Source organism: Oncorhynchus gorbuscha, linkage group LG16 (genome assembly GCF_021184085.1).
Source record: "Oncorhynchus gorbuscha isolate QuinsamMale2020 ecotype Even-year linkage group LG16, OgorEven_v1.0, whole genome shotgun sequence".
NCBI lineage: Eukaryota > Metazoa > Chordata > Actinopteri > Salmoniformes > Salmonidae > Oncorhynchus > Oncorhynchus gorbuscha.
In genome coordinates this window covers 85368528-85395396 of record NC_060188.1, presented here as the reverse complement: position 1 = coordinate 85395396, position 26869 = coordinate 85368528, and the positions used below count along the sequence as shown (strand labels likewise).

Genomic DNA, 26869 nt, shown 5'->3' with positions numbered 1-26869 from the left:
AAATGGAGCTCTATAGGAGAAAGCTCTGCTTCCAGCTGTTTGCTTAGAACTTCTAGCGACAATAAGGCCTGCATCTTGTGACCGTAGCGTACGTGTAGGCATGTACGGCAGGACCAAATCAAAAAGATGGGTAGGAGTAAGCCCATGTAATGCCTTGTAGGTTAGCAGTAAAACCTTGAAATCAGCCCTAGCCTTAACAGAGTGATCATCAGGTTCTTTGTCACCTCCCTGACCAAGGCCCTTCTCCCCTGATTGCTCAGTTTGGCCGGGTGGCCAGCTCTAAGAAGAGTCTTGGTGCTTCCAAACTTCTTCCATTGAAGAATTATGGAGGCCACTGTGTTCTTGGGGACCTTCAATGCTGCAGATAGTTTTTGGTACCCTTCCCCTGATCTGTGCCTCGACACAATCCTGTCTCAGAGCTCTACGTACAATTCCTTCAACCTCATGGCTTGGTTTTTGCTCTGACATGCACTGTCAACTGTGGGATATTATGTAGATAGGTGTGTACCTTTCCAAAATCATATCCAATCAGTTGAACCACAGGTGGGCTCCAATCAATTTGATCAATGAATGATCAATGAAAACAGGATGCACCTGAGATAAATTTCGAGTCTCATAGCAAAGGGTCTGAATACTTATGTACATAAGATATTCCTGTTTTTTATTTTTCATAAATTTGCTAAGGAGAGAATAAATAGGATGGCGGAGTGGAGAGAGGATGGAGAATGGAATGGAGAAGAAAGCATAAGTGAGTTGGGAGGTAGAACTAGGAGAGGAGAGGAGGATAGACGAGTGCTTGTCGGCCCCTTTTTAAACCCTGTCCTCTACACAACAAGACTTTACTGTGTACGTTTTCACAACCAGAAAGTGCTAGGTGAAATAGTCTCACATCTCACTGCTTATGTTAATGGTTCCACTCCACCCTTGCTCCTCTCCTCCTGTCCTCTCCTCTCCCAGCTAATCAAAGCCTACTCTGCTCTGCTCTACAATACTCTGCTCTACTCTACTTTACACTTCTCTGTCTCTATGATGCCTGGCCTTGTAAGATGATTAATGGGGAGTGAGGCCAAACAAATAATTGTTGTCTTATTTAGTTATCCTGACTGGTGTTGATGTGATTAAACCGAACCAACCCAACCACTGTGTGTGTGTGTGTGTGTGTGTGTGTGTGTGTGTGTGTGTGTGTGTGTGTGTGTGTGTGTGTGTGTGTGTGTGTGTGTGTGTGTGTGTGTGTGTGTGTGTGTGTGTGTGTGTGTGTGTGTGTGTACTGTTCTGAGGTGCTGCATTTGTTATCTCTCCTGTCTGTTGTGTGTTTAGTGAGGTGTTGATTGAGTTGTTTTAGATCACTGGGTGGGTGTCTTTCTGCCCTGTGGGTGTGTCCTTATCAGTAACGACTCATCCTATACAGTGCACTGTACATGATGGGTTCTATGGTTTCTAAATGTATTTATACATCAGGTGGGTCTAATCCTGAATGCTGATTGGTTAAAAGCACATTCTAGCCGGTGTCTAATCCACAAGTTACCACCGGCTAAATCTATGATGTTAAAACTGTCTCATCAGCCCAGGCAGGGAGGTTATAAACTTCATCTCCACTATAAAAAGCATCTAGATATTATCTTTAGACTAACATTTTGTTTTCAACAGTGGAGATTTGTATAAACGTACTGTCTGTCCCACCGTCATTTTCAACGTTGTTTCAATATTCAAATATGATTTTCAACTGTCCCGTAGTAATGAACATGTCGGGGTTGGGAGGAGAGAGGGAAGCAGGCAGCGGTTCTCAGACAGTCGAAATCATGAATCGGCTGGCATCATTTTTATGGATATATACAAAGGAATGAATTGAAAAAAGTGCAGCTCGTATACAGTCTTTCCAGCTTCAGTTTGAAGTGATTGTGTTAGCTGTGTTGTTGTCTAGCTCCTCTGAACAACAGTGTCCTGAAGAGAGAGCACATGTTCTATGCCAGGTGAAATCGTGCATCATGAGCTCATTGTTATGGATGTATCCAAATAAATGTCACTAGAAAACAGCTTAAACAAACGCAAATACAGCTACTTTGCTGTTATTTTGGCTGCACTGTTTGACTTGACTGTATGTTAGCCGTAGTTGGCTAGCTAGCAAAGAAGGGATAAGAATGCTGCCAGCCAGTAACGACTGGGTCGCGTCCACAGATACAGAACATTAAGACTGAAAGACTGGGTCGAGTCCATAGATACAGAACAATAAGACTGAACGACTGGGTCGAGTCCATAGATACAGAACAGTAAGACTGAAAGACTGGGTCGAGTCCACAGATACAGAACATTAAGACTGAAAGACTGGGTCGAGTCCATAGATACAGAACATTAAGACTGGGTCGAGTCCATAGATACAGAACAGTAAGACTGAAAGACTGGGTCGAGTCCATAGATACAGAACAGTAAGACTGAAAGACTGGGTCGAGTCCATAGATACAGAACAATAAGACTGAACGACTGGGTCGAGTCCATAGATACAGAACAATAAGACTGAACGACTGGGTCGAGTCCATAGATACAGAACAATAAGACTGAAAGACTGGGTCGAGTCCATAGATACAGAACAATAAGACTGAAAGACTGGGTCGAGTCCATAGATACAGAACAATAAGACTGAAAGACTGGGTCGAGTCCATAGATACAGAACAATAAGACTGAAAGACTGGGTCGAGTCCATAGATACAGAACAATAAGACTGAAAGACTGGGTCGAGTCCATAGATACAGAACAATAAGACTGAACGACTGGGTCAAGTCCATAGATACAGAACATTAAGACTGAACGACTGGGTCGAGTCCATAGATACAGAACAATAAGACTGAACGACTGGGTCGCGTCCATAGATACAGAACAATAAGACTGAAAGACTGGGTCGCGTCCATAGATACAGAACAATAAGACTGAACGACTGGGTCGTGTCCATAGATACAGAACATTAAGACTGAACGACTGGGTCGCGTCTCTGGCAACCAAACCATCAGAACGAATGACCAGTCTGCTTGGGAAGCAACCCTAGATTTTGTTTTAGAACTATATCTTGTGGAAGGATGAAATAGTGTGAATAAATTCATCAAAATAACGTTTTTAATGAAAATACGTCAATGATTATTTGAATATGTTGGTAACCCATTGTATAAAAGTGATAATGCCCTGGAAGCCGGTGTTTGGAGGTTATATTGGCTAGTCACAAACTCTCTAGATGACACGTAAACAGCTTAACAATACTCGTGCCAATATATCCTCCAAACCCCAGCTTCTCGGGGGTTATCGCTTAAAGAACAGACTGTCAGTGATCAACACTAGCCCCATGCTGCAAGGGCGTGCATGTGTGTGTTGTGGAACAGTGTCTGTTAAAGCAACTGTCCAGTGAAAATGTCACTTTTAAAAGTGAATATTATGTTAACTCATAGCCAAATAATGTTGTTGACTCTTCCTATACTCGTATTTGTGGCCAAAGCATAAATTGGAGTAAAAATAAAATACTTTAAAAAACTCAACCTCAAAGTTGTATCTCAAACAGACAGTTTAAAAAAACGGTATTTCCTCATAGATGATGATGTCATCCCTCCTAAGGAGGATATGCTGGCCAATCAGCGGTCTACTCGTATTAATATTTCTAGTGACCGGTATACACCCAAACCATTCTATTGTTGGGGTACGCCCATACCATTCCAACACAGAATAATAACTTAATTACAATTATCTGGAAGGAAAACAATTTCACTCATATTGCAATTAATTATAGGTCATATTTCATAGAAATCTGGAAACATTGGACATTTACTTGTAGATGATTAGCCTACAGTGGAGCAGCATGGATAGAGATGCTTACAAAGGACACAACTTGCAGTGTGTGTGAAAGGTCACTGCTGTCATACACAGAGCAGATGAAGGGATTCAGCTGTGGGATGATTTGTCAGTGGATGGTCGGGGGGGCTGGAACATCGTTATAATTATTTGTACAATGCAAATTGACCACAACTAAGTCCAAAAATAGATTGTATTTGAAAATTAAAATAATTTCATTACCTTGATTACATTGAAACGTCTGGCCAAACGTCTGGCCCAATGCTCTAACCACTAGGCTACCTGCTGGTTACTGGCCCAACGCTCTAACCACTAGGCTTCCTGCTGATTATTGGCCCAACGCTCTAACCACTAGGCTTCCTGCTGGTTATTGGCCCAACGCTCTAACCACTAGGCTACCTGCTGGTTACTGGCCCAACGCTCTAACCACTAGGCTACCTGCTGGTTACTGGCCCAACGCTCTAACCACTAGGCTACCTGCAGCCCCTAAACTGACTTACGGGTCGTCTGTTGCCGACCGCTGCCCTAAATGGTCCTTATCTTATTAACTGTTAGGAGTCAACCTTCACTGACATCCAACTGTTCTCCCTGTCTAGTGGCTTGATCTATCCAGGCGTAGCTCATGTTATCAAACACCCTGGAAACTAGACCAATCAAGTGTGTGTGTGTGTTTACAGTAGGTGTATGTGTGTATGTCTGTAAGAAAGAAAACAATTAGGAGCAGGGGAAAGGGAGTCAATACCACAATGTGACTTGTTCTCTTGACAGAGAGGCTAGCTACATACTGCAGTGTGGTTTCCATCTTGGTGGAGTCATTTCCATGGTTAAGTGCCCGTCGGACCCAGTTCATTTTCTTCCCCTCTGTAGGGCTAATGAGTTCACTACAGGCAGCGGAGGACAGGACAGACTGCATGGGGCTCAATGCTGCAAGAGAACCATTCAGAGGAAGACACACACACACACACACACACACACACTGGAGCTTTCTGAAATTTACATCACAGTTATAGGCAGGCAGGACTCAGTCACAGTGGTGTACAGCTCTACTCATTGCTGACTAGACGAAGGGTAGCTGCAGTCTAAATATTTAGCTTCTGACTTGGGGAAAAATGTTAGCGCGTTCTCTCTTTCAATCACAGTTTGAATGAATATGAGGCCTAGTCTTGTGTCGCTGCAAAGTCAGTTCCTCTCTGAAATGTAGAAATGTCATCATACTGGTTACAATGTCTCACTCTCTCTCTCCAGATGATTTGGTGTTTTGCCGTACTAGTAGGTTTCCTGTTTGGCAACTTCTGTTCTTTATATAACTACATTTCCCTTTATGAATACTGGTTCACTGTGTTTGAAATGACCAGGTAAAGATACCCAACCTCTCCATTCTCAACTGAAAGTTGTTACCACCCACTCACATCTCCCATCCCCCATTTTTGTTGACTTGCCAACTAGTTTACAACCTGGTTTGGTTTTGCATAATGGTTCCTGAGAGGGCAAGGTCACTTCCTGTTGTGAGACTGTGACATGTGACATGGCATATCTGCCCAGTATCACTGTGGGTTGAACGTAAACACTGTGAGATCTTTCCCAAATTAGAGCCATTCCAGCCTGGACCCAGATCTGTTTGTGCTGACTTACAAACTGCTATGGCCACAATGACTATTCACAACGACCATAGGAGTTGGCCATACAGCACAAACAGACCTGGGACTAGGCTAGAGCCATTACAGTTGATAGAAAACTGCACTTCCCATTTTGGGAACCAACCACCATGTGTGACTGTAAACCAATGATGTTTTGTGTTACAACAGTCTGGAAAGCTCCTCCATACAGCTCTCGGTGGTGTGGTGTTGTTTTAGTAGAGCTCTCAGTGGTGTTGTTTTAGTAGAGCTCTCAGTGGTGTGGCGTTTTAGTGGGGCTCTCGGTTGTGTCGTGTTGTTTTAGTAGAGCTCTCGGTGGTGTCGTGTTGTTTTAGTGGAGCTCTCATTGGTGTGGTGTTTTAGTGGGGCTCTCGGTGGTGTGGTGTTGTTTTAGTAGAGCTCTAGGTGGTGTCGTGTTTTAGTAAAGCTCTCGTTGGTGTCGTGTTGTTTTAGTAGAGCTCTCGACGGTGTGGTGTTGCTTTACTGTTCTGTTCCATGATAATGGGGTTGAGTTGTAGCGTTGCATGTGGCTGGTGGCTAGTTAAACCCAGAGTCATATATTTAAATACATGGCTCTTGTTAAACCCATAAAGTGTCCCTGTGGCCTCACTGGCATAGCAGTGGTATGTGGTGGTTTTATCTATAGCAAAGCAGCACTTCGTCAGTCAGTCGCACTGCAGTCAGAGCAGCTAGAGACCAGAGTAAGCTGGGAGGATATACTGCTGGTTGGGGTACCTCCTCCTCTACTGGGATGTGTCTGTAGCACCCAGTCAGTCACGCTGCAGTCAGAGAGGCCAGGTTCTGGTAGGGCAGCGACGACAGGTTCAGGGAGAGAGTGTCAGCCTCTTATTTGATACGTATGTTTTGAGAGGCGGGGGACCTTTACATTCCATACAGGACAGGGTGGGGAAGCTTAGCCTGGCTGATGAAAGTCTGTCACTTTAGCCAGGCAAGGAGAGGTACGGTTACATCACAGCTATACCGCTGCTGTTTGGGACAAGAGGTCCCGAATGTATGTGCTCTCTGCCCTCTGACACATGTTACTGGTGTTTGTGTTCCTGCCTGCGTCCTGTCCACCTCTGGTTCTTCTACCTGCCAGCCCATAGCTGCCCAGTTGACCTAATCCATGGGAATGGAGATTATTTTCCAGGGAAACCACAACTGCTCTCCTCATGGTTGGATTAATGCAGATGACCACCGGAATTAACAGGTCAAACTTTCCACCGATTGACACTCCCCTCGTTATTCTGTGATACATGATGAATGATGATTATGAGTTATTATTCTGCCAGGCTAATTCTCCCATTAACATCGTGAGAGGAGCAGACGAGGTGAGAGGGAAATGAGTTGAGGAGCAGATGAGTGAAAGAGAAATGAGTTGAGAGGAGCAGATGAGTGAAAGAGAAATGAGTTGAGAGGAGCAGATGAGTGAAAGAGAAATGAGTTGAGAGGAGCAGATGAGTGAAAGAGAAATGAGTTGAGAGGAGCAGATGAGTGAAAGAGAAATGAGTTGAGAGGAGCAGATGAGTGAAGGAGAAATGAGTTGAGAGGAGCAGATGAGTGAAGGAGAAATGAGTTGAGAGGAGCAGATGAGTGAAGGAGAAATGAGTTGAGCAGATGAGTGAAAGAGAAATGAGTTGAGAGGAGCAGATGAGTGAAGAAGAAATGAGTTGAGCAGATGAGTGAAAGAGAAATGAGTTGAGAGGAGCAGATGAGTGAAGGAGAAATGAGTTGAGCAGATGAGTGAAAGAGAAATGAGTTGAGAGGAGCAGATGAGTGAAGGAGAAATGAGTTGAGCAGATGAGTGAAAGAGAAATGAGTTGAGAGGAGCAGACAAGGTGAGAGGGAGACGAGGTGAGAGAGTGGTGAGTTACAGGGACAGCTGACAGACAGAGGCTAGACTCCAGTGGGCAGCAGAATCATTTAGGCTAGATAAATCACAGAAACTGGAGCAGGCCGTTTTTGAAAATGCATGTCTTTGTGTAAGTGTTGGAGTATCTGTCTGTCAGTATGTCTGTGTAACTGTCAGTTTGTGTGTGTGTGTGTGTGTGTGTGTGTGTGTGTGTGTGTGTGTGTGTGTGTGTGTGTGTGTGTGTGTGTGTGTGTGTGTGTGTGTGTGTGTGTGTGTGTGTGTGTGTGACAGCAGGTAAAAACAAGCTTCACATCAGTGGTTTTTCCACAGCGCTCCTCCCAGATCATGAAATGTGAATAAGGCTCAACTGTCTCGTCCTCAGCTTAGCAATGCGTTCTCCTCTCTCTACCTGCAAAGACTAGACCATAACCCTGCTGAGGTGTGTGTGCACTAAAGTAGGAAAGGGGGGGAGGAGCGGTCATGTATTGTAGCTGTAGGATCATTATTAAGGAGGGTTTTGGTAGATAATATACTATTGTCTGGTTACATTTTCCTGATCAGTATTTTCCTTTCTCACTCTCTCCCTGTCTCCCTCTCTCCGTCTCTCTCCCTGTCTCCCTCTCTCCGTCTCTCTCCCTGTCTCCCTCTCTCTCTGTCTCTCTCTCTCTTTTTTCTCTCTCCTTTTCTCTCTTTTTCTCTCTCTCTCTGTCTCTCTGTCTCTGTTTCTCTCTCTCTCTCTTTTTTCTCTCTCCTTTTCTCTCTTTTTCTCTCTCTCCCTGTCTCTCTGTCTCTGTTTCTCTCTCTCTCTCTTTTTTCTCTCTCCTTTTCTCTCTTTTTCTCTCTCTCCCTGTCTCTCTCTCTCCCTGTCTGTTTCTCTCTCTCGTTCTCTCTCCATTTCTCTCTCCCCATTTCTCTCTCCCCCTCCAGGTGAGACAGAGGAAGTCCGGTCTGTAGTCTGGGGGGCTCGGTCAGAGGGGAGCGTATGAGGAGTCAGAGAGCAGAGGATACCCCTGATCTGTCCTGATATCACAGAGCCACACCGGCAACGCACCCGAAAACTCACCCGGCAACGCACCCGAAAACTCACCCGGGTCACAAAAGGAGACAAACAAGGAGCCCCCACTCCTCCTGTAGGCATGGTAAGTAGTATGTGTGTGTTTCTGCCTGTGCAAGTGCTTCCTGTCAAAATGTGTATGATGAGTAAGGAGTATCAATATGTTAATCTATTCTGTTTCTACAGTAGACATACAGCTCAATACAGTTATTGAGTTATTGTTCAGTGGAGATACTTGTTTAACCTGGGAAGTCTGCAGCATCCATGCTTTTTATTTATTTAACATATTTTACTGGGCAGTTGAGTTGAAAACAAAGTCTTATTTACAACGATGGCCTGGAAAGAGGCAAAAGGCCAGCATAGATGGTCCCTAAATTGTTTTAGTAATGTCAGTGTGAAGACAGTTTTGTGCTTTATGTCAGAAGTAGGTGGATGGTGAGGTGTGTAATATTACTCTGATCAAACAACAGTGCACCTAGACTTGGGCCATGACTTGGTTTATCAACGGGGAGAAATAGAGATAGTAGAGGAAGTGAGTGAGAGAGGATTTCAGGAACATGTTGGAGAAAGGAGAGGAAGAACAAAATGGAGAGAACAAGAGAGGAGAAAATGAGTGAGGTAGGGAGAGAGAATGAGAAAGAGAGGAAGAACAAAATGGAGAGAACAAGAGAGGAGAAAATGAGTGAGGTAGGGAGAGAGAATGAGAAAGAGAGGAAGAGAACAAGGGATGGCGATTGGTGGAGGAAGAGCGAGAGAGAGTGGAGGAAGAGGGATAGGTGGAGGAAGAGGGATAGGTGGAGGAAGAGAGGGATAGGTGGAGGAAGAGAGGGATAGGTGGAGGAAGAGGGGGAGTGTGGTGGAGGAAGAGAGGGAGTGTGGTGGAGGAAGAGAGGGAGTGTGGTGGAGGAAGAGAGGGAGTGTGGTGGAGGAAGAGAGGGAGTGTGGTGGAGGAAGAGAGGGAGTGTGGTGGAGGAAGAGAGGGAGTGTGGTGGAGGAAGAGAGGGAGTGTGGTGGAGGAAGAGAGGGAGTGTGGTGGAGGAAGAGAGGGAGTGTGGTGGAGGAAGAGAGGGAGTGTGGTGGAGGAAGAGAGGGAGTGTGGTGGAGGAAGAGAGGGAGTGTGGTGGAGGAAGAGAGGGAGTGTGGTGGAGGAAGAGAGGGAGTGTGGTGGAGGAAGAGAGGGAGTGTGGTGGAGGAAGAGAGGGAGTGTGGTGGAGGAAGAGAGGGAGTGTGGTGGAGGAAGAGAGGGAGTGTGGTGGAGGAAGAGAGGGAGTGTGGTGGAGGAAGAGAGAGAGAGAGCGAGAGAGAGATTGATGGTTCTTACCCCTGACTCTGAAGTTGAGCCCAGGGGAGCACAGACAGCACCATTAATTATTAAAAGGGAGGAAGGGGTGGAGGTGTATAGGAGGCATTCATAAATAACCCTGGATAATGAGGGCTGTGCTCACCCTGAAACACACACACACACACACAACACCACGCCACACCATATAATAGGGTTGGGCAGTATCCAGAGTTCTATACCTTTTATACTGTGCCATCCCAGGATATACGGTATTACCAGTAGTGCACACAAGGAGCTGTATATATATTTTTATTACAAAAAAATACCCCCAAAAACGCCACCTACCAGAATGCTAACATAATGCTAACAAGTACTAAGGATTTATCATAGTCGATGCTAGGTAAATGCTAAAGATATGTATTACTAGGACAGACAACCCAGCTCAATAAGTTGTGCAAATATCTCAAAACGCAGTTTGTAGCACTCACAAACAAATGTTATCTTAATCCAGAAGGGGATTGTCTCTGATGCTGCTACCAAGACGCTTGATCTTGCAAACTAACGTAAGATATTAAGGTGTACTGTAGTACATATAGCACTACATTAGTAGTGAATGTCATACAAGTGTAACTTGATCACCTCACTTATTAAGTTCGCTGCATAGATGACTCACCTCACGAAGCTCCCATTTTGCTCTTTGTTGCTTCTTTGTAAACAAACACACGTGACTGGCTCAAACCGCTGTTTTGGGAAACTAGCACCTGTTTTATGGGGATGAGGTAGGTAGATTGGGTGGGCTATTTACAGATGGACTATGTACAGCTGCAGTGATCGGTTTGCTGCTCAGATAGCTGATGTTTAAAGTTAGTGAGGGAAATGTAAATATCCAGCTTCAGTGATTTTTGCAATTCATTCCACTCACTGGCAGCAGAGAACTGTAAGGAAAGGTGGCCAACGGAGGTGTTGGCTTTGGGGATGACCAGTGAGATATACCTGCTGTAGCGCGTGCTACGGGTGTGTGTTGTTATCTTGACCAGTGAGCTGAGATAAGGCGGAGCTTTACCTAGCATAGACTTATAGATGACCTGGAGGCAGTGGGTCTGGTGACGAATATGTAGCGAGGGCCAGACGACTAGAGCATACAGGTCGCAGTGGTGGGTGGTATAAGGGGCTTTGGTAACAAAACAGATGGCACTATGATAGACTGCATCCAGTTTGATGAGTAGAGTATTGGAAGCTATTTTGTAGATGACATCGCCAAAGTCGAGAATCTGTAGGAGAGTCAGTTTTACTTGGGTAAGTTTGGCGGCGTGAGTGAAGGAGGCTTTGTTACGAAATAGGAAGCCGATTCTAGATTTGATTTTGGATTGGAGATGTTTGATATGAGTCTGGAAGGAGAGTTTACAGTCTAGCCAGACACCTAGGTATTTATAGTTGTCCACTTATTCTAGGTCAGAACTGTCCAGAGTAGTGATGCTAGTCGGGCGGGCTGGTGCAGGCAGCAAACGGTTGAAGAGCATGCATTTGGTTTTACTAAGGGTTTAAGAGCAGTTGGAGGCCACGGAAGGAGTGTTGTATGGCATTGAAGCTTGTTTGGAGGTTAGATAGCACAGTGTCCAAAGAAGGGTCAGATGTATACAGAATGGTGTCGTCTGCGTAGAGGTGAATCAGGGAATCATACCACACCACTCCATACCACACACCAAAGCACATACATACCACACACCACAGCACATACATACCACAGCACATACCACACCACTCCATACCACACACCACAGCACATGACACCACAGCACATACCACACCACTCCATACCACACACCACAGCACATACATACCACAGCACATACCACACCACTCCATACCACACACCAAAGCACATACATACCACAGCACATAAATACCACAGCACATACCACAGCACTCCATACCACACACCACAGCACATACATACCACAGCACATACCACACCACAGCACATGACACCACAGCACATACCACACCACTCCATACCACACACCACAGCACATACATACCACAGCACATACCACACCACTCCATACCACACACCACAGCACATACATACCACAGCACATACCACACCACTCCATACCACACACCACAGCACATACATACCACAGCACATACCACACCACGCCATACCACACACCACAGCACATACCACACCACGCCATACCACACACCACAGCACATGACACCACAGCACATACCACACCACGCCATACCACACACCACAGCACATGACACCACAGCACATACCACACCACTCCATACCACACACCACAGCACATGACACCACAGCACATACCACACCACGCCATACCACACACCACAGCACATGACACCACAGCACACCACACTACAGAGACCTGAATCCTTATTGTTTTTTAATTTGATTTTATAATTTATGGAGACACACAGACACAATCCGTCTGGCATCTATATCTCTATTGACTTCTCAGAGAGAGTGTTGAGACCTTGTTATACTCCTCAGTTCCTCCTCAGCTCTGCTCGGGCCTGTGTGTGTGTGTGTGTGTGTGTGTGTGTGTGTGTGTGTGTGTGTGTGTTGTGTGTGTGTGTGTGTGTGTGTGTGTGTGTACACACACAGTATACTGGATCTCTCATTGTCTCTCTCTATACCAGATTTATAGTGGTTGACTGACCCCACTCGCTGAGACTAAGTAATTGGGAAAAGGATCCGTCTTTCTGTGTGTGTGTGTGTGTGTGCGTGCCTGCCCTGCGCGCGTGTGTGTGTGTGCGTGCCTGCCCTGCGCGCGTGTGCGTGCCTGCCCTGCGCGCGTGTGTGTGCGTGCCTGCCCTGCGCGCGTGTGTGTGCGTGCCTGCCCTGCGCGCGTGTGTGTGCGTGCCTGCCCTGCGCGCGTGTGTGTGCGTGCCTGCCCTGCGCGCGTGTGTGTGTGTGCCTGCCCTGCGCGCGTGTGTGTGTGTGCCTGCCCTGTGCGCGTGTGTGTGGTAATTTGAAAGGTTGTTAAAACCACAATAAAACGGGGCCATCTTTTGTGCAGGAGCTATCAAGCGTTGTGCTGATAAATCACAGGCTGAATTTTTTATGCAATCTGCCCTGGGCTGGTCCTATCCCTCTCCTCTCTCCTCCATGTCACTCTGCTGACCTGCCCTTCCATGACCCTTGATACACTCATCACACACAGCATCACTCTGTTCACACAACACTTACTATGGCCATGCGAAACACTGCACATGGCACACACACACACACACACAAAAAATCCACACACACGATACATACCTTTACATTTTACACTCACAATAGGAATGGTACACACACATCACTGAACAGTATGTGCATTGTTCCAGAGAGAACAACTCTCTCTCTCTCTCTCTCTCTCTGCACACTAGTTATTGTATACAAAACGTTAACATGATGTTATTTCCTTAACGTTAAGAAAATCCCTAATGGGACAATGTCTTTCATTTTATTTAATTTTTGTATTTTTTTTCACAATATTAAAATCACAGTGCAGCTGGCCTGCTTGCTCTTTCTCTTAGCTAATAATGCGAGAGTATGTTCAGTCTTCGGTCTATTGCATGTAGAATATCCGAGCCTATTAATGGCACTGATGTTTTATTGACTATTCATTGCTGATAGGCCCTGTTTTACAGAAGTTGCGAGACATTACACGGCAAAAATTGCGAAATACGTCTGCCTGTGTCCCTTCCTTCTACTGTGTCCCTTCTATTGTGTCCCTTCCTTCTCTGTGTCCCTTCCTTCTACTGTGTCCCTTCCTTCTACTGTGTCCCTTCCTTCTACTGTGTCCCTTCCTTCTACTGTGTCCCTTCCTTCTACTGTGTCCCTTCCTTCTACTGTGTCCCTTCCTTCTACTGTGTCCCTTCCTTCTACTGTGTCCCTTCCTTCTATTGTGTCCCTTCCTTCTACTGTGTCCCTTCCTTCTACTGTGTCCCTTCCTTCTACTGTGTCCCTTCCTCCTCTGTGTCCCTTCCTTCTACTGTGTCCCTTCCTTCTACTGTGTTCCTGCCTTCTACTGTGTCCCTTCCTTCTCTGTCCGTCCTTCGCTTGCTCACTATGAAAGGTGCATGTGTTTGCTCTCAGAAGTATTTCAAATAATCCGTCTTCTCCATTCCAAAAATCCTGAATCTTAGGAGTCGATTCCTGGCAGAAGATGTTTTCTTTCTAGTAAACCTCTTGGTAAGTCACGGTATTTAACAAACTTTAAAGTACTTTTTTTAGGAGAGAGTGGTCTCTAGATGATTTGATTGACAGTTCTGGTCCCCTGTTGATGGGACGGTAGTCCCACTGCAGAAGTGGCATTCCTTTACAGACAAGTAAAATGGTTTACTGATTTGATTTGAAGTAAAATGGCCGTTTAGTTGTGCTTCGAAATTATCTCCAAAGAAGGTTTTTGTCGGCATTTAAAAGCCGTAGTGTACCCTTCCAGACAGACACCCATGCCGTAGTGTACCCTTCCAGACAGACACACATGCCGTAGTGTACCCTTCCAGACAGACAGACAGACATGCCGTAGTGTACCCTTCCAGACAGACAGACAGACATGCCATAGTGTACCCTTCCAGACAGACAGACAGACATGCCGTAGTGTACCCTTCCAGACAGACAGACAGACATGCCGTAGTGTACCCTTCCAGACAGACAGACAGACATGCCGTAGTGTACCCTTCCAGACAGACAGACATGCCGTAGTGTACCCTTCCAGACAGACACACATGCCGTAGTGTACCCTTCCAGACAGACACACATGCCGTAGTGTACCCTTCCAGACAGACAGACAGACATGCCGTAGTGTACCCTTCCAGACAGACAGACAGACATGCCATAGTGTACCCTTCCAGACAGACAGACAGACATGCCGTAGTGTACCCTTCCAGACAGACAGACAGACATGCCGTAGTGTACCCTTCCAGACAGACAGACAGACATGCCGTAGTGTACCCTTCCAGACAGACAGACAGACATGCCGTAGTGTACCCTTCCAGACAGACAGACAGACATGCCGTAGTGTACCCTTCCAGACAGACAGACATGCCGTAGTGTACCCTTCCAGACAGACACACATGCCGTAGTGTACCCTTCCAGACAGACACACATGCCGTAGTGTACCCTTCCAGACAGACACACATGCCGTAGTGTACCCTTCCAGACAGACAGACAGACATGCCGTAGTGTACCCTTCCAGACAGACACCCATGCCGTAGTGTACCCTTCCAGACAGACAGACACACATGCCGTAGTGTACCCTTCCAGACAGACACACATGCCGTAGTGTACCCTTCTGTAGCTCAGTTGGTAGAGCATGGCGCTTGTAACGCCAGGGTAGTGGGTTCGATCCCCGGGACCACCCATACGTAGAATGTATGCACACATGACTGTAAGTCGCTTTGGATAAAAGCGTCTGCTAAATGGCATTTATTATTATTATATTAGACAGACACACATGCTGTAGTGTACCCTTCCAGACAGACAGACATGCCGTAGTGTACCCTTCCAGACAGACAGACATGCCGTAGTGTACCCTTCCAGACAGACAGACATGCCGTAGTGTACCCTTCCAGACAGACACCCATGCCGTAGTGTACCCTTCCAGACAGACACCCATGCCGTAGTGTACCCTTCCAGACAGACACCCATGCCGTAGTGTACCCTTCCAGACAGACAGACACCCATGCCGTAGTGTACCCTTCCAGACAGACAGACACCCATGCCATAGTGTACCCTTCCAGACAGACAGACACCCATGCCGTAGTGTACCCTTCCAGACAGACAGACACCCATGCCGTAGTGTACCCTTCCAGACAGACAGACACCCATGCCGTAGTGTACCCTTCCAGACAGACAGACACCCATGCCGTAGTGTACCCTTCCAGACAGACAGACACCCATGCCGTAGTGTACCCTTCCAGACAGACACCCATGCCGTAGTGTACCCTTCCAGACAGACACCCATGCCGTAGTGTACCCTTCCAGACAGACAGACATGCCGTAGTGTACCCTTCCAGACAGACAGACATGCCGTAGTGTACCCTTCCAGACAGACACGCGTGCCGTAGTGTACCCTTCCAGACAGACAGACAGACAGACATGCCGTAGTGTACCCTTCCAGACAGACACGCGTGCCGTAGTGTACCCTTCCAGACAGACAGACAGACATGCCGTAGTGTACCCTTCCAGACAGACACGCGTGCCGTAGTGTACCCTTCCAGACAGACAGACAGACATGCCGTTGTGTACCCTTCCAGACAGACAGACAGACATGCCGTACTGTACCCTTCCAGACAGACATGCCATAGTGTACCCTTCCAGACAGACAGACAGACATGCCGTAGTGTACCCTTCCAGACAGACACCCATGCCGTAGTGTACCCTTCCAGACAGACACCCATGCCGTAGTGTACCCTTCCAGACAGACAGACAGACATGCCGTAGTGTACCCTTCCAGACAGACAGACAGACATGCCGTAGTGTACCCTTCCAGACATACACACATGCCGTAGTGTACCCTTCCAGACAGACACACATGCCGTAGTGTACCCTTCCAGACAGACACACATGCCGTAGTGTACCCTTCCAGACAGACACGCATGCCGTAGTGTACCCTTCCAGACATACACGCATGCCGTAGTGTACCCTTCCAGACATACACGCATGCCGTAGTGTACCCTTCCAGACATACACGCATGCCGTAGTGTACCCTTCCAGACATACACGCATGCCGTAGTGTACCCTTCCAGACAGACAGACATGCCGTAGTGTACCCTTCCAGACGGACACACATGCCGTAGTGTACCCTTCCAGACAGACAGACATGCCGTAGTGTACCCTTCCAGACAGACACCCGTGCCGTAGTGTACCCTTCCAGACAGACAGACAGACATGCCGTAGTGTACCCTTCCAGACAGACACGCATGCCGTAGTGTACCCTTCCAGACAGACACGCATGCCGTAGTGTACCCTTCCAGACAGACAGACACGCATGCCGTAGTGTACCCTTCCAGACAGACAGACACGCATGCCGTAGTGTACCCTTCCAGACAGACAGACACGCATGCCGTAGTGTACCCTTCCAGACAGACAGACACGCATGCCGTAGTGTACCCTTCCAGACAGACAGACACGCATGCCGTAGTGTACCCTTCCAGACAGACAGACAGACACGCATGCCGTAGTGTACCCTTCCAGACAGACAGACAGACACGCATGCCGTAGTGTACCCTTCCAGACAGACAGACACGCATGCCGTAGTGTACCCTTCCAGACAGACAGACACGCATGCCGTAGTGTACCCTTCCAGACAGACAGACACGCATGCCGTAGTGTACCCTTCCAGACAGACAGACAGACAGACATGCCGTAGTGTACCCTTCCAGACAGACAGACACGCATGCCGTAGTGTACCCTTCCAGACAGACAGACAGACAGACATGCCGTAGTGTACCCTTCCAGACAGACAGACATGCCGTAGTGTACCCTTCCAGACAGACAGACACGCATGCCGTAGTGTACCCTTCCAGACAGACAGACATGCCGTAGTGTACCCTTCCAGACAGACAGACAGACAGACAGACATGCCGTAGTGTACCCTTCCAGACAGACAGACATGCCGTAGTGTACCCTTCCAGACAGACAGACATGCCGTAGTGTACCCTTCCAGACAGACAGACACGCATGCCGTAGTGTACCCTTCCAGACAGACAGACATGCCGTAGTGTACCCTTCCAGACAGACAGACAGACATGCCGTAGTGTACCCTTCCAGACAGACAGACATGCCGTAGTGTACCCTTCCAGACAGACAGACAGACAGACATGCCGTAGTGTACCCTTCCAGACAGACAGACATGCCGTAGTGTACCCTTCCAGACAGACAGACACGCATGCCGTAGTGTACCCTTCCAGACAGACAGACATGCCGTAGTGTACCCTTCCAGACAGACAGACAGACAGACATGCCGTAGTGTACCCTTCCAGACAGACAGACATGCCGTAGTGTACCCTTCCAGACAGACAGACATGCCGTAGTGTACCCTTCCAGACAGACAGACATGCCGTAGTGTACCCTTCCAGGGTAGCCGAGGTGCTTTCAAGGGTATATGACTGCGGTAGATAGAACTTCATTACCAGGCCCTAGCAGTCATACATACATAATAGGACCGTTCTGCATTGATGTGGAATTAGTCAGCCAGTTTATGGGAGAATAGCGAGGGTGTGTGTCTGTATGTGGTTAGCGTGCTACCAGACCAGTGAGTGGTTAGCGTGCTACCAGACCAGTGAGTGGTTAGCGTGCTACCAGACCAGTGAGTGGTTAGCGTGCTACCAGACCAGTGAGTGGTTAGCGTGCTACCAGACCAGTGAGTGGTTAGCGTGCTACCAGACCAGTGAGTGGTTAGCGTGCTACCAGACCAGTGAGTGGTTAGCGTGCTACCAGACCAGTGAGTGGTTAGCGTGCTACCAGACCAGTGAGTGGTTAGCGTGCTACCAGACCAGTGAGTGGTTAGCGTGCTACCAGACCCGTGAGTGGTTAGCGTGCTACCAGACCCGTGAGTGGTTAGCGTGCTACCAGACCCGTAAGTGGTTAGCGTGCTACCAGACCCGTAAGTGGTCATGTTAAAAGGAACCACCAGCTTTCATATGTTCTCATGTTCTGAGCAAGGAACTGAAATGTTAGCTTTCTTCCATAGCACATATTGCACTTTTACTTTCTTCTCCAACACTTTGTTTTTGCATTATTTAAATCAAATTGAACATGTTTCATTATTTATTTGAGGCTAAATTGATTTTATTGAGGTATTATATTAAGTGTTCATTCAGTATTGTTGTAATTGTCATTATTACAAATAAATTGCAAAAATCGGCCGATTTAATCAGTACTGGCCTTTTTTTGTCCTCCAATAATCAGTATCGGCGTTGAAAAATCATAATCGGTCGACCTCTAGTTTTGACAGCCCCCTCCTGACACACACACACACACACACACACACACACACACACACACACACACACACACACACACACACACACACACACACACACACACACACACACACACACACACACACTTATTATAATTTATAAGGTCGAGCCTTTGGTTTCGTGGCATGGCTGGCAAGTGGCAGTGAGTGTGGTGGTGTGAACTACTGTGTGCGTCTTGCTACAACAGAGGAGAGATCAGCTCTCAGACTCTCAAGGAAAAAGTTGTTTCCCTCATCTGTGAGATGCACGCCATCCCTGTGGGGGGGGAGATTGTGATTGCGAGGGTGTGTATGGGAGAATGTGCCTTGGACTTTATTGTGTTATTTTTGTGTGTGAGTTCATTGTGTTCTTTACTCTCCCCCTCCCCCACAGAGGTCCTTCCGTTCGTTCGGTAATGATGACCGTCACGTCATGGCCAAGCACTCCTCCGTCTACCCATCATCGTCTGAGCTGGAGGCGGTCCAGACCCTGGTGTCCACTGTGGAGGGTGCCCTCAAACACGTCTCTGATTGGATAGACCAGAGCAACGTTCAATCGGTGCAGAGCAACAACCAGACAGACGCAGCAGTCGGCCAGACAGACGGTCAGTCCGACGCAGCAGTCGGCCAGACAGACGGTCAGTCCGACGCAGCAGTCGGCCAGACAGACGGTCAGTCCGACGCAGCAGTCGGCCAGACAGACGGTCAGTCCGACGCAGCAGTCGGCCAGCCCAACCCCACAGACAGCCCGGTGCCAAAGGATGGTAGCTGTGACCATGACGATGACCTTAACCCTAACGACGACGCCAGTCTTAGTCCCAGAGCCAGCCCAGATGACTCCACAGACGGCGGTAGCAGGTGGGCATCTGGTTCTAACCGATGCATGATAGGATATAGGGGGCTGTCTGGTGACTGCTGGTTAGACTAACATTTTTGGTCTTCAGGTCCTGACATATTTTTATGATCTTGTTGATTTTATGAGGTTTTTGGGATGACCTGGGTTTAAATAATTGCAAACCCCAAATTTGACCTAGGTCTGATAGGTGGTTTAAATGTTTAGAGTGTAACCCGGCTATCTGTCTGTTATACTCAGAGAGCCCAGTGGAGGTGTTCTGTGTGGCGTGATGAGGATCGGCCTGGTGGCTAAAGGTCTGCTCATCAAACAGGACATGGACCTGGAGCTGGTGCTGATGTGTAGAGAGAAACCAACAGAGACACTGCTGTGTGCTGTCTGTGATAACCTGCCGCTGCAGATACAGGTAAGAGAGAGTGAGACACACACACACACACACACACACACACACACACACACACACACACACACACACACACACACACACACACACACACACACACACACGGTGGCATATTCGGCTCATGTATTCTCCCTCTGTTGGTAATAAACACTCAACACCTGTGTGCAAAAGGTAGATGGACTTTTGTAATGTAGTAAATACTGGCCCAACATCCTGCAAGAAGTCCTCCTTACCCCAGCATCATCCATCCTGTAAGAAGTCAGTCAGTCCTCCTTACCCCAGCATCATCCATCCTGTAAGAAGTCAGTCAGTCCTCCTTACCCCAGCATCATCCATCCTGTAAGAAGTCAGTCAGTCCTCCTTACCCCAGCATCATCCATCCTGTAAAAGTGTGTGCTCTGTAAAGTCACAATGGGCATGACAGAATCATAAAGTAGGCTGGGGGCAGAATCAGAAAGTAGGCTAGGGGCAGAATCAGAAAGTAGGCTAGGGGCAGAATCAGAGAGTAGGCTGGGGGCAGAATCAGAGAGTAGGCTGGGGGCAGAATCAGAAAGTAGGCTGGGGGCAGAATCAGAAAGTAGGCTGGGGGCAGAATCAGAGAGTAGGCTGGGGGCAGAATCAGAGAGTAGGCTGGGGGCAGAATCAGAGAGTAGGCTGGGGGCTAGAATCAGAGAGTAGGCTGGGGGCAGAATCAGAGAGTAGGCTGGGGGCAGAATCAGAGAGTAGGTTGGGGGTAGAATCAGAGAGTAGGCTGGGGGCAGAATCAGAGAGTAGGTTGGGGGCAGAATCAGAGAGTAGGCTGGGGGCAGAATCAGAGAGTAGGTTGGGGGCAGAATCAGAGAGTAGGCTGGGGGCAGAATCAGAGAGTAGGCTGGGGGCAGAATCAGAGAGTAGGCTGGGGGCAGAATCAGAGAGTAGGCTGGGGGCAGAATCAGAGAGTAGGCTGGGGGCAGAATCAGAGAGTAGGCTGGGGGCAGAATCAGAGAGTAGGCTGGGGGCAGAATCAGAGAGTAGGCTGGGGGCAGAATCAGAGAGTAGGCTGGGGGCAGAATCAGAGAGTAGGCTGGGGGCAGAATCAGAGAGTAGGCTGGGGGCAGAATCAGAGAGTAGGCTAGGGCAGAATCAGAGAGTAGGCTGGGGGCAGAATCAGAGAGTAGGCTGAGGGCAGAATCAGAGAGTAGGCTGGGGGCAGAATCAGAGAGTAGGCTAGGGCTAGAATCAGAGAGTAGGCTGGGGGCAGAATCAGAGAGTAGGCTGAGGGCAGAATCAGAGAGTAGGCTGGGGGCAGAATCAGAGAGTAGGCTGGGGGTAGAATCAGAGAGTAGGCTGGGGGCAGAATCAGAGAGTAGGCTGGGGGCAGAATCAGAGAGTAGGCTGGGGGCAGAATCAGAGAGTAGGCTGGGGGCAGAATCAGAGAGTAGGCTGGGGGCAGAATCAGAGAGTAGGCTGGGGGCAGAATCAGAGGCTGGGTAGGCTGGGGGCAGAATCAGAGAGTAGGCTGGGGGCAGAATCAGAGAGTAGGCTGGGGGTAGAATCAGAGAGTAGGTTGGGGGAAGACGTCGTGGAGAGGGCAGGAACAGAAGCAGAGAGAGGAGAAGATACTGTTGTATTAATACGCTGCTAGCATGTGTAATTAATATAGAAGTGTCAGCAAGGAGATTTACTAATTAGTAAAACACGTGCACGGCAGGAACAGAAAACACACGCTCGCATACGTGCACATATGTAGTTAAGGTTATACTTACTTAGCTACATAGACAGGTATACCTGTCGTATAGGAACTGTCTTATAGGAACTGTCTTATAGGAACTGTCTTATAGGCTCTGTCTTATAGGCACTGTCTTATAGGCTCTGTCTTATAGGCTATGTTTTTATAGGCTCTGTCTTATAGGCTCTGTCTTTATAGGCTCTGTCTTTATAGGCTCTGTCTTATAGGCTCTGTCTTATAGGCTCTGTCTTATAGGCTCTGTCTTATAGGCTCTGTCTTATAGGCTCTGTCTTATAGGCTCTGTCTTATAGGCTCTGTCTTATAGGCTCTGTCTTATAGGCTCTGTCTTATAGGCTCTGTCTTATAGGCTCTGTCTTATAGGCTCTGTCTTATAGGCTCTGTCTTATAGGCTCTGTCTTATAGGCTCTGTCTTATAGGCTCTGTCTTATAGGCTCTGTCTTATAGGCTCTGTCTTATAGGCTCTGTTTTATAGGCTCTGTCTTATAGGCTCTGTCTTATAGGCTCTGTCTTATAGGCTCTGTTTTATAGGCACTGTCTTATAGGCACTGTCTTATAGGCACTGTCTTATAGGCACTGTCTTATAGGCTCTGTCTTATAGGCTATGTTTTTATAGGCTCTGTCTTATAGGCTCTGTCTTTATAGGCTCTGTCTTATAGGCTCTGTCTTATAGGCTCTGTCTTATAGGCTCTGTCTTATAGGCTCTGTCTTATAGGCTCTGTCTTATAGGCTCTGTCTTATAGGCTCTGTTTTATAGGCTCTGTCTTATAGGCTCTGTCTTATAGGCTCTGTCTTATAGGCTCTGTCTTATAGGCTCTGTCTTATAGGCTCTGTCTTATAGGCACTGTCTGTGGCGTACTGCACTAGCTTTGAATAGTCCCCGCGATATGCAACTTTTCAGGGAAGTCAGGAACCAACCAATATACACAGTCAGTTAGGGAAGCTAAGGCTAGCTTTTCAAACAGAAATGTGCACCCTGTATCACTAATTCCAAAAAGTTTTGGGACACTGTAAAGTCCATAGAGAACAAGAGCAACAGCTCTGCACCTCCCGCAGCAACTGGCCCAAGCCTCCCCAGCTTCTCCTTCACCCAAATCCAGATTGCAGATGTTCTGAAAGAGTTGCAAAACCTGGACCCATACAAATCAGCTGGGCTAGACAATCCCTGGGCCTGTACAAATCAGCTGGGCTAGACAATCCGGACCCTCTCTTCCTAAAATTATCCACCGCCATTGTCGCAAGCCCTATTACCAGTCTGTTCAACCTCTCTTTTGTATCGTCTAAGATGCCTAAAGATTGGAAAGCGGCCACGGTCATCCCCCTCTTCAAAGGGGGAGACACTCTAGACCCAAACTGTTACAGACCTATATCCATCCTGCCCTGCCTTTCTAAAGTCTTCGAAAGCCAAGTCAACAAACAGATCACTGACCATCTCGAATCCCACCGTACCTTCTCAGCTATGCAACCTGGTTTCCGAGCTGGTCACGGGTGTACCTCTGCCATGCTCAAGGTCCTAAACGATATCATAACCACCATCGATTAAAAACAGTACTGTGCAGCCGTCTTCATCGACCTGGCCATCAACTCGGTCAATCACTGTATTCTTATCGTCAGACTCAACAGCCATGGTTTCTCTAATGACTGCCTCGCCTGGTTCACCAACTACTTCTCAGATAGAATTCAGTGTGTCAAATCGGAAGGCCTGTTGTCCGGACCTCTGGCAGTCTCTATGGGGGTGCCACAGGGTTCAATTCTCAGGCAGACTCTTTTCTCTGTATATATCAATGATATCGCTTTTGCTGCTGGTGATTCCCTGATCCACCTCTACGCAGACGACACCATTCTGTATACATCTGGCCCTTCTTTGGACACTGTCTTAACAAAACGCCAAACGAGCTTCGATGCCATACAACACTTCTTCCGTGGCCTCCAACTGCTCTTAAACGCTAGTAAAACTAAATGCATGCTCTTCAACCAATTGCTTTCCACACCCGCCTGCCTGCTTAGCATCACTACTCTGGACAGTTCTGACTTAGAATATGAGGACAACTATAAATACCTAGGTGTCTGGTTAGACTGTAAACTCTCCTTCCAGACTCCTATTAAGCATCTCCAATCCAAAATGAAATCTAGAATCGGCTTCCTATTTCGCAACAAAGCCTCCTTCACTCACGCCGTCAAACATACCCTAGTAAAACTGACTCTCCTACCGATCCTTGACTTCGGCGATGTCATTTACAAAATAGCCTCCAACACTCTACTCAGCAAATGGGATGCAGTCTATCACAGTGCCATCAGTTTTGTCACCAAAGCCCCATATACTACCCACCATTGCGACCTGTATGCCAAGTCAGCTGGCCCTCGCTTCATATTCGCCGACAAACCCACTGGCTCCAGCCAAGCGAGAAAGACTGAATACACTAGGATATAGCCTAGAGGGAGACTGAATACACTAGGATACAGCATAAAGAGAGAGACTGAATACACTAGGATACAGCCTAGAGAGAGACTGAATACACTAGGATACAGCCTAGAGGGGGACTGAATACACTAGGATACAGCATAAAGAGAGAGACTGAATACACTAGGATACAGCATAAAGAGAGAGACTGAATACACTAGGATACAGCCTAGAGAGAGACTGAATACACTAGGATACAGCCTAGAGAGAGAGACTGAATACACTAGGATACAGCATAAAAAGAGACTGAATACACTAGGATACAGCATAGAGAAAGACTGAATACACTAGGATACAGCATAGAGAAAGACTGAATACACTAGGATACAGCCTAGAGAGACTGAATACACTAGGATACAGCCTAGAGAGACTGAATACACTAGGATACAGCCTAGAGAGAGACTGAATACACTAGGATACAGCCTAGAGGGGGACTCAATACACTTGGATACAGCCTAGAGAGAGACTGAATACACTAGGATACAGCCTAGAGAGAGACTGAATACACTAGGATACAGCCTAGAGAGAGACTGAATACACTAGGATACAGCCTAGAGAGAGACTGAATACACTAGGATACAGCCTAGAGAGAGACTGAATACACTAGGATACAGCCTAGAGGGGGACTCAATACACTTGGATACAGCCTAGAGAGAGACTGAATACACTAGGATACAGCCTAGAGAGAGACTGAATACACTAGGATACAGCCTAGAGAGAGACTGAATACACTAGGATACAGCCTAGAGAGAGACTGAATACACTAGGATACAGCCTAGAGAGAGACTGAATACACTAGGATACAGCATAGAGAGAGACTGAATACACTAGGATACAGCCTAGAGAAAGACTGAATACACTAGGATACAGCCTATAGAGAGAGACTGAATACACTAGGATACAGCCTAGAGAGAGACTGAATACACTAGGATACAGCTGAATACACTAGATACAGAGAGACTGAATACACTAGGATACAGCCTAGAGAGAGACTACACTAGGATACAGCCTAGAGAGAGACTGAATACACTAGGATACAGCCTGAATACACTAGGATACAGCCTAGAGAGACTGAATACACTAGGATACAGCCTAGAGAGAGACTGAATACACTAGGATACAGCCTAGAGAGAGACTGAATACACTAGGATACAGCCTAGAGAGAGACTGAATACACTAGGATACAGCCTAGAATACACTAGGATACAGCCTAGAGAGAGACTGAATACACTAGGATACAGCCTAGAGAGAGACTGAATACACTAGGATACAGCCTAGAGAGAGACTGAATACACTAGGATACAGCACTAGGATACAGCCTAGAGAGACTGAATACACTAGGATACAGCCTAGAGAGAGACTGAATACACTAGGATACAGCCTAGAGAGAGAGACTGAATACACTAGGATACAGCCTAGAGAGAGACTGAATATACAGCCTAGAGAGAGACACTACACTAGGATACAGCCTAGAGAGAGACTGAATACACTAGGATACAGCCTAGAGAGAGACTGAATACACTAGGATACAGCCTAGAGAGAGACTGAATACACTAGGATACAGCCTAGAGAGAGACTGAATACACTAGGATACAGCCTAGAGAGAGACTGAATACACTAGGATACAGCCTACTTGGATACAGCCTAGAGAGAGACTGAATACACTAGGATACAGCCTAGAGAGAGACTGAATACACTAGGATACAGCCTAGAGAGAGACTGAATACACTAGGATACAGCCTAGAGACTGAATACACTAGGATACAGCCTAGAGAGAGACTGAATACACTAGGATACAGCCTAGAGATGAATACACTAGGATACAGCCTAGAGAGAGACTGAATACACTAGGATACAGCCTAGAGAGAGACTGAATACACTAGGATACAGCCTAGAGAGAGACTGAATACACTAGGATACAGCCTAGAGAGAGACTGAATACACTAGGATACAGCATAAAGAGAGACTGAATACACTAGGATACAGCATAAAGAGAGACTGAATACACTAGGATACAGCATAAAGAGAGAAAGACTGGCTGTGTATTCTTGTATGTGTTCTTTTTTATGTATTGTTGGTAGTGTGTGCGTGTGTTTAAGTCAGTGCACTCGTGCGCGTGCGTGTGTGTGTGTGTGTCTGTCTGAGTGCTGCTGACACTCTAATATTCATAATCTGATCTTAAGCCGGATCACTGGTGCCAGTGGTAATTTATTTCCTTTATATGAGGAGAGACTTAATATAAAGGACTGGCACACACATCTTAACTGTCTGTGTATTAGGGAAGATGCATAAGAAGGAGACACGCATCGTAACTGTGCTTGTGGAATTAATAGCGACAGAACTAGCTTTGAGCCTCCACACCAGAACTAGCTTTGAGCCTCCACACCAGAACTAGCTTTGAGCCTCCACACCAGAACTAGCTTTGAGCCTCCACACCAGAACTAGCTTTGAGCCTCCACACCAGAACTAGCTTTGATCCTCCACACCAGAACTAGCTTTCAGCCTCCACACCAGAACTAGCTTTCAGCCTCCATGTCAGAACTAGCTTTCAGCCTCCACACCAGAACTATCTTTGAGCCTCCACGCCAGAACTAGCTTTCAGCCTCCACGCCAGAACTAGCTTTCAGCCTCCACGTCAGAACTAGCTTTCAGCCTCCACACCAGAACTAGCTTTGAGCCTCCACACCAGAACTAGCTTTGAGCCTCCACACCAGAACTAGCTTTGAGCCTCCACGCCAGAACTAGCTTTGAGCCTCCACGCCAGAACTAGCTTTGAGCCTCCACGCCAGAACTAG

The 26869-nt window shown here is 47.3% G+C and overlaps 1 protein-coding gene across 8 annotated transcripts in view; it reads left to right on the top strand.

Annotated features, from left to right (window-relative positions):
- LOC123999283 (spermatid perinuclear RNA-binding protein-like) overlaps positions 1–26869 on the top strand; it is a 209602-nt gene that overhangs the window by 137545 nt on the left and 45188 nt on the right. For 7 of the 8 annotated variants that reach the window (XM_046304892.1, XM_046304886.1, XM_046304889.1 and 4 more), the window contains 3 exons: positions 8242–8453; positions 19026–19489; positions 19725–19890. In XM_046304892.1, the coding sequence (XP_046160848.1) occupies positions 8451–8453; positions 19026–19489; positions 19725–19890 (633 nt within the window). In that variant the 5' untranslated portion in view covers positions 8242–8450. The remainder of the gene's footprint in view (positions 1–8241; positions 8454–19025; positions 19490–19724; positions 19891–26869) is intronic. The other variant, XM_046304893.1, reaches the window with a different exon arrangement.